Source organism: Protobothrops mucrosquamatus, unplaced genomic scaffold (genome assembly GCF_001527695.2).
Source record: "Protobothrops mucrosquamatus isolate PMUCROS unplaced genomic scaffold, P.Mucros_1.0 scaffold_167, whole genome shotgun sequence".
Classification (NCBI taxonomy): Eukaryota; Metazoa; Chordata; class Lepidosauria; order Squamata; family Viperidae; genus Protobothrops; species Protobothrops mucrosquamatus.
In genome coordinates this window covers 332,914-341,110 of record NW_015386243.1, presented here as the reverse complement: position 1 = coordinate 341,110, position 8,197 = coordinate 332,914, and the positions used below count along the sequence as shown (strand labels likewise).

The 8,197-nt window shown below is 41.8% G+C and overlaps 1 protein-coding gene across 1 annotated transcript; it reads right to left on the bottom strand.

The window, feature by feature from the left end:
* Positions 1-1,721: 1,721 nt before the first annotated feature.
* Positions 1,722-7,705, bottom strand: LOC107292586 (trafficking regulator of GLUT4 1). The gene is made up of 2 exons (XM_015821694.1): positions 7,096-7,705; positions 1,722-2,708 (listed from the first exon to the last, which is right to left on the bottom strand). The coding sequence occupies exons 1-2, from the start codon at positions 7,396-7,398 to the stop codon at positions 2,514-2,516; spliced, it is 498 nt and encodes a 165-aa protein (XP_015677180.1). The 5' UTR covers positions 7,399-7,705; the 3' UTR covers positions 1,722-2,513.
* Positions 7,706-8,197: the final 492 nt, after the last annotated feature.

The following is an 8,197-nucleotide window of genomic DNA, read 5'->3' as shown; positions in this document are numbered from 1 at the left end:
ACCTGCGCCTCTTCCGCCGAGCCCTGAAAACTCATCTGTTCCATGCGGCCAGCCTGGCGTAGTTTTGATTGGGTTTTGTTAGGGGTTTCATATTTTAGAGCAGGCTTTTATGTAATATTTACTGTGATTTTTATTATTGCCTGTTCACCGCCCTGAGTCCCGTAAGGGAGATAGGGCGGTATATAAATTTAAATAATAAAATAAAAATAATAAAAATAGATGCCCTTAAGAAAAGGTGATCTCACAAATCATCTGTTCCTTTTCGGAATGCTGAAGGCTACTGACTGGAAACCAGTGGGCTTATGTAACCTGTGGTCTTTGCGTTGCCACCTCCCTTGTCTGTGACATTTATATCTAGCCTTGCCTTCAAAAACGGTATTCACAGTGGCTCTATGAGGCAGGGGGACCCACAGAAGACCCCTGAGATGAGGCAATGGGTCGAAGCAGCTGGCTGCCAAGAATGCTGTGCTCCCCACCCCCCATGAAATCTGTGACTGACCCTGGGAGGTGGCTGAGGACTCTGGGTGCCATGTTAGAAAGGAAAGGAAAACAAGGCTGAAATGACTGGCCATGTTTGCAGAGACTTTTCATGAGCTGAAGGTTCTCGGAGGCCTCAGTTCAATGGAAACGACGGAAGGATTGCAGCTAAAGGACTTGTCTGGATAGATTTTCCATTGCCTTATGGAGAAAGTACAAAAGTTCTTTGCCCTTTGTTTTATAAGGCCTCTATTGCCTTATAGATCAATCTCTCCTTGGAAACCAATGTGCTTCAAGGGCAGACCTACTCCCATCATGCAATTCTTCCCTTCAGCTAGACATTCAAGCCAGCCAGGGCAGAAAAATAAATAAATAAAATAAAATAAAAACGTGCTGAAAGGAGTCAGAACGCTTTGCACATTGCAAAATGTGTACTGCGAGCCAAAGTAGGCATTATAATAATTACAGGGCTTGGACCCATGCCCGTTTTTATATTTTATTTTATTTTTCTTAAATACCAAGTAGCCATTTCAATTAGGAATTGTGCTGTTGGATGAGGAATGCTTTCACTCTTCCCTCCTCAGCTATTTCTTATGAAAATAATTCTTACTCCACTGCAGTTAGTATCAGAACAACCAGGGATGGGCCTGGTTCCCTAGACTGCTTGGATCTGAAGTCCCATAAGCCTCAGCAACCTTGGCTAAGGAATTTCCTGGTCATGGGAAGCATAACTCCACGTAGAGGGCATCAAGCTTGATTATCCCAGGGAAAAATAACTCTCATTGGCAAGATATTGATTTTAGAAAGCACTTAGGTGATTTTCCATCAAAGGAAAGGTTACCGTAGTTTGCAGTTGTTTTAACATTCAAACATTTTCTGCAGGGTGTGTATGCTATGAGTGTGTATGCTATGCTATATATTTTCAATTGGTGACCCAATGAAAACCTTACTCGTATGCACATACAAAAATAAATAAAACAGATGCGACCCAGTTAAACTAAGCTCTCATTCCGCACCCGATCAAAATGCATTATAATTTCCTAGTTTTAGCTCATTTAACAAATTCATCCTTCTGTCCTGTCTTTCATTTTGACATTTCTGATTTCCATTTATTTCCACAACTCTCTGGGGAATTTGGGGAGTTGAAAGTCCACACATAAGGGCCAGAACACAAATTAGCATTTATTTCATTTATAAATTTACATAAGATTCAACCAAACATTCTTCACAGGATTACACTTCATGCATTTAATAAAGTCTCGCTTTGTATTGTATCAGTGCAGTACAGAGTTGTCAACTTGCAGAAGGGCAGATGCTATTTGGATAACACATAATAATTTCCAACAATAAGAGCAATGTGACAATAACATCAATTATACAGAAAGATGAGACAGGGATTTTCCTACAATCACATTAAAGTTTATAATTTGGAGTCAAATGTGTGTCAGGATTTGGAAAGCTACATGAAGATACCAAATTGTTCACTTTTGATTGATGATAACACTGTGTCTTATAAGTAATGATAATGTCTTATAGTACATTGTTTCAGAGAAAATAAGAGAAATATCCTTATGGTAGATTTCCAACAAAATGTGACTTCAGTTCTCATGTCTAGTGTATTGCATCCATTTCATATTAATTAGAACTGATTACATGTATTTTAATATAAGCAGTGTTCACCACCAAATGAACTAATGCTTCACATGTGGCCTGAAAACTGATACATTTATCTTTTTCCCAAGCTATTGTTTCAATCTGGGGTCAATACGAATCAGAATTCTGGATTATAGGATTTCAGACAGCCTAATGTTTTCTTCAATGTAATATGGGGCAGATCTTAGCTCCTGTTGCCGGTCAACAAAGCATGTGTGAGCTAGCCTACGACACGGGAAATCTGAAGGACCAGCGTATGGTTAGATTCTGCACCAAGAGTTTTACACGATTGACATTAATTCAAAGACTATGACTTTAATTTAGATTTCTGACTTCTCTTTCATGTAGTAAGGACAGAAGTCATTTGAGATAATACGGTGTCTTCAGGGATTGTAATTTCCAAACTGGTTCTGCTGAATCGAAACCGAGGCAGCCACGGTGGAGAACACAATGACCAAAATAATAGTCAGAACGATCCACGCAATCCCCAGTCCAAGTGCTGTGTGATCCAAGACAAGGGCCAGTTTGGAATATTTCCTAGCAGACGCGACGTCTCCCTGATGATTGGCCCCTTGAGTCTGAGGGTGGAAGGGTAGAAAGAGGTAAGAAAAAGGTTATTGATACTCATATAATTAGTTTGACTCTGGACATGTGGGAGAGCAAGGAGGAGGCAAATGACAAAACATGCATGAGAACATAATTTTTTAAATAAAGATGGCAAATGGGAAGGCAGAAGAAGGGAGGGGAAAAAAAGAACAAGAAGAGAAGAAAATATGTAAGGGAGAAGCAACGGAAGAACAAGAGAAAGAGAAAGGCACTAAATACAGAGTGAAACAAAAGACTGGTGAACATAGTATTTATTCTCTCTCTCTCTCTCTCTCTCTCTCTCTCTCTCTCTCTCTCTCTCTCTCTGTGTGTGTGTGTGTGTGTGTATTTGTGAAAACCCTGATCATATTGCAGAAGGACAAGATCAGCCTGGGTCTCAAATTAATTGAGTTGAATCCCTTTTTATCCATTTGGTGCACTTGTGCCCATACCCTGTTTTAAAAATCAAACTCTTTCATAACTACTCCAATTGATTTAGCTCGTCAGATTGAATACAGGCAGTCCTTGACTTACAACAGTTCATTTAGTGACTGTCCAAAGTTACAACGGCACTGAAAAAAGTGACTTATTACCGTTTCTCATAGTTACAAACTGATTCACTTAAATTCAGATGCTTGGCAACTGATTCATGCTTATGACCGTTACTGTGTCCCAAGATCATGTGATCATTTTTTTTGCAACCTTAACAACAGTAATTTTGGGCTCAGTTGTGGTTGTATGTCGGAGACTACCTGTAGAGAGTTTGCACAGGACTTTGGGTGGTGTAAGACATTTCTGGGCAAGTTGGATTGGAAACAGATCATCAGCAATGACAGATAAATTGATTTAGTGGAGAAAAAAAAGACTCTGGGTATCAAATGCAAGACCTATTTATGTTGAAATCAAATTCTTGCATGTCTTTCGACCACATGGCTGAGGCAACAGGTTAAAAACTGTTGCCAATCTCTGTCAGTCATGAGCAGTGGTGGGATTCAGCTGGTTCGCACTACTTCGGCAGAACTGGTAGCTAATTTTTGCCCAAGCCCAGAACGAACTTCTGGAAGCGGCATCCACACAGAGAACCGGTTGTTCACATATTTGAATTCCTTCCTTCCTTCCTTCCTTCCTTCCTTCCTTCCTTCCTTCCTTCCTTCCTTCCTTCCTTCCTTCCTTCCTTCCTTCCTTCCTCCCTCCCTCCCTCCCTCCCTCCCTCCCTCCCTTCCTTCCTGTGGTAGGATTCAGCCAGTTCGCACCAGTTCGGCAGAACCAGTAGCTAATTTTTGTTGCCCAAGCCCAGAATGGACTTCCGGAAGCGGCATCCATGCAGAGAACCGGTTGTTCACGTATTTGAATCCCACCATTGGTCATGAGGGATAGTTTCCCGCCGTCTCTTGTTCATGTACTGACTGATCCGGCATCAGGCTGTTTGCTTTAATCTTTAAGGAAGCAGCTTTCCTAGATTATTTGCACAGCCTTACTAATCATGGCATCTACATTCCTGTTAAACCACATGGCTCTTGCTACAGATATTCACACCATCTTGCATTGTTTCAGACAGCCTACATATAAAAAACAATTTAAATTAGCAAGAATTAAATAGAGACTAAATAGCAAGAGGACGAACGGTTATGTGGGTGGAGTCTTCTCTCTTATTCCATCAACCACCTCCAGCATAGAGCGTCCACATCAGGGCGCCAAGCCAACTGATGGAGCCAAGTTTTAAGTCCTTCTGGAAGGCCAAGAAAGTGGGAGCAGATCTCACCTCTGGTGGGATGTTAGCCTTTGAGGCCATTCAGATCAGGAAGCAGGTTTCATAAATCTGACTGGAACTCTTCTTGAGTGATCGAGGCTACACTACCAGATTATTCAATGCCTGGCTGTTGTTTTCCCTTCTCTCCCTCTTATTTCTCAGGGAATTAGGGTGTTTAAGTTTTCTTCCTAGATTTCCCTTGTTTACTGGGTTTTTTTAACTGTCTGATTTCTCCAAGGTCATCTCTGTAGCTTTCTATGCATGAGAATTTTTTCATCGACCTGATGCCCATTTTTTTGCTCCAATGTTTCCTGCAGTCGCAGTAAGACATTTTGTGACCCAAGTGCATAAAATCCAGCATTGTAGGCTAAAATAGTACCACTGATTCTCAGATCTTTTTGGAAGAAACTGGCTGCATGATTTTATTTTGTCTACATGAAGTTCTGCTGCTTCTACCCATATTCAATGGGACTGCCCTTCAAACGGACTTGGACTTTGTGTCTTTGGTGCAAAATGCAATAGCCCAGCTGTTATCAAGAGTAAGTACGGTAGCAATGCCACACTTGTTCTTTGTTGCTCATTGGTTGCAAACAGACATTGGGAGCCAATTCAAGGGGTTGGTTTAACCTATAAACTCTATGTAGCTCAGTACCTGTGTATTGACAATTTTGCCTCTTTTGTTTCACTCATTCTGTATCTACATTCTGAATGGGGCAGTTGGGAGTCCCCACCTCACACAAAGGAGTAGGGGAGAATCTTCTTGGCAGCCCTGTTCCTATAGCATAAGGTGTCCTAAGCACAGTGGGCTGCCTGCCTTGCTTGCATTTTACAATTTTCGGTTCACACGTGGAGCAGATGGTGGACCAGGACTGTCTTGGTGCTTGATTTTTTGTATGGTTTGGTTACACTGATCATTTTCATTGTACTTTTCTCTTGTCATCTTGTAAACTATCCTGAACAGGATAGAAGAAAGAAAGAAAGAAAGAGAAAGAAAGAGAAAGGAAGGAAGGAAAGAAGGAAAGAAAGAGGAAGAAAGGAAGGAAGGAAAGGAAGGAAAATACAAAAGACACATAAAAAATAATTATGTTATTGGAGAGACGCCATGAAAGCCCATGCTGAGTCCGTAATCAGCCATGGAAACTCACTAGGTGATTTAGTGCCTGCCTGTATATCTCTGCTGGAAGAACAGAAAATACTTGATTGGGTGTCTCTAGGGAGTGTCCTTTGACATCTCTTCACTATGATGCTATTATGAGAAAAACTTCTTTTTAGCGTTCTCTCCATTGAGCTGGTATAGGAAAGGCAAGCCATCAGTTCTATTGCAAGCTGTGGCACGTTCTTTGTGGCCTTCCAACCTGATTTTTTAAAACTTATTTCAGCTAATGTTCAAATCGGCAAACTAAATTTCTGGGAGGTTTAATGCACCTCTCTGATGCATCCCTTTCCCTTAAAAAAAACCCCGCCCACAACAGTTTGGTATCTGAAACACTTTTTTAAAAATAGGGTAAAGCCCATAACAACAACATGTTTGCTAGAAGGAATCATAATTTTGTTACAAGGGAGTCTTCAACTTACAATCATTCATTTAATGACCATTTCAAGTTGCAATGGCACTGAAAAAAAAGTGAAGTACAACCATTCCTCGCACTTATGACGGTCACGGCAATCCCATAGTTAAGTGAATCAAAATTCAGGTGCTTGACAATCGGCATGTATTTATGATGCCTGATGCATCCTGGGGTCTTGCAATCACTATTTGCCCCCTTCCCAGCTGGCTTCCAACAAAATCAATGGAGGAAGCTGGATTTGTATGATTCGCTCGATAACTTGAGTGATTTGCTTAATAACTGTGGCCAAAAAGCCAATAAAATCAGGTGTGACTCACTTAACCCCAAACCCTCCCCCCCCGTCCTTGTTTAACAATTCTGATCCCATTTGTGGTCGTAAATTGAGAACCACTTGCACGCTTCATCACATTCATCCACGCTTCTGCTTGCAATAAATAATTCTATAGTACTTCAGCAATAATCAACTAAGGAAATCAGTAACTCTGATAGCTTACTGAAAGGAGCTCTTATCTCTGCAATGCTAGCTTTCCTTCTTTGAACTGTATTTGTTCTCTTGTGTTAACAAACCCTTAACAAACTTTATTCCCTTTTTTTCTTGCTCTCTTTCCTTTTACTCCCTCTTCTATAGTCCTGTCCCTTGCTTCACACTTTGCTGCAACAAGTGCGGTCTCTTTTACCTCTTACGAAGACTAGATTAGCATTGACCATTTTCTCTCTCTGTTTCTCTGTCTCTCTGTGTCTGTCTCTCTCTCTGTCTGTGTCTCTCTGCCTCTCTCTCTCTGCCTGTCTCTGTCTCTCTCTCCCTCCCTCTCTGTATCTCTCTCTGTCTTTCTCTCTCTCTCTCTCTCTGCTTCTCTGTCTCTGTCTGTCTGTCTGTGTCTCTCTGTGTTTCTCTTTGCCTCTCTCTGTCTCTCTGTCTCTCTCTCTCTCTGCTTCTCTGTCTCTGTCTGTCTGTCTGTCTGTGTCTCTCTGTCTGTTTCTCTTTGCCTCTCTCTGTCTCTCTCTCTCTCTCTGCTTCTCTGTCTCTGTCTGTCTGTCTGTCTCTCTCTCATTAAAACTTACCTTTATAGAGTAAATCAAGGCAGCAATGCCCAAGGGGAAGCAGCAGCAAAGGAGGGTGAAGATGGAGTAGCCCAAATAATCTGGTTCATTGGCAGTTTGGACATTTGCGATGAGGATGGTCTGTTGAGGCTGGACAGGTATGGCTCCAGGAGGTGCAGAGTAAGCTTGGTACTGGTATGGCATAGAGGGAGACGGCCCATACATTGGAGGTGGTGGATTGATAGCTGATTTCATCGGATCAGGCTGAAACCCAGGATGAAGGGGTTCATTCATTTCAGGTGTCTTCTTCTCTGGATTGCTCATCTTGCAACCTGGTCTCCTCTCCTTCTTTTCCTTGAAGTTCTGCAATGACCTTCTCAGCAGACTCTTCTTCTTCTTTTTTCAGATGCTCCCCCAAGTCCTGCTAATCTTTCTTTCTTTTCTTGGCTGCACTTTCAATCCACACTCTTCTTGCTTTGCTACTGTCCTTCTACCATGGACTGAAACTTGCCTTGTCTGGAGGTCTGCTTCCAACAGGTGGTTGGTTATTTTATGGTAGAATTGCCCTGCCCACAGAAATAACAGTTCCTTATTGTCTTAGAATGAGATTTGTCTGCTGTGGGGAAATGTGACAACGAATAAACAGAGATGGATCTGGACTGGGTGGGGCAGCACTGGCAAACAACGGATATTTCCCTAGCAGCAGATGATGTAAATTCAGTTACTCAATTTTATTTTTTTTCTCAGTAAGGGTAGTTAGAGAAGCTCCTCCTGTCAAATAGACCTACTGCTTCACAGCTGAAAATAGGGATAGGTTTTGGACACCCCTTACATTTATTTCTAGGTTCAGTGTTTTCCCTCCACCATCTTACTTACTGCTAAATCTTTTCCACACTGGCCTCCCACTTGCTGAGGGGAAAAAAAAAAACCTGTCACCAAACATATAAGGATGTCATTGCACAAAGTTCCCTCTAAGTCAGGGGTCTTCAAACTTGGCCCTTTTATGACTGGTGGACTTCAACTCCCAGAATTCCTCAGCCAGGCTGAGGAATTCTGGGAGTTGAAGTCCACAAGTCATAAAAGGGCCAGGTTTGAAGACCCCTGCTCTAAGCAATGGACATGT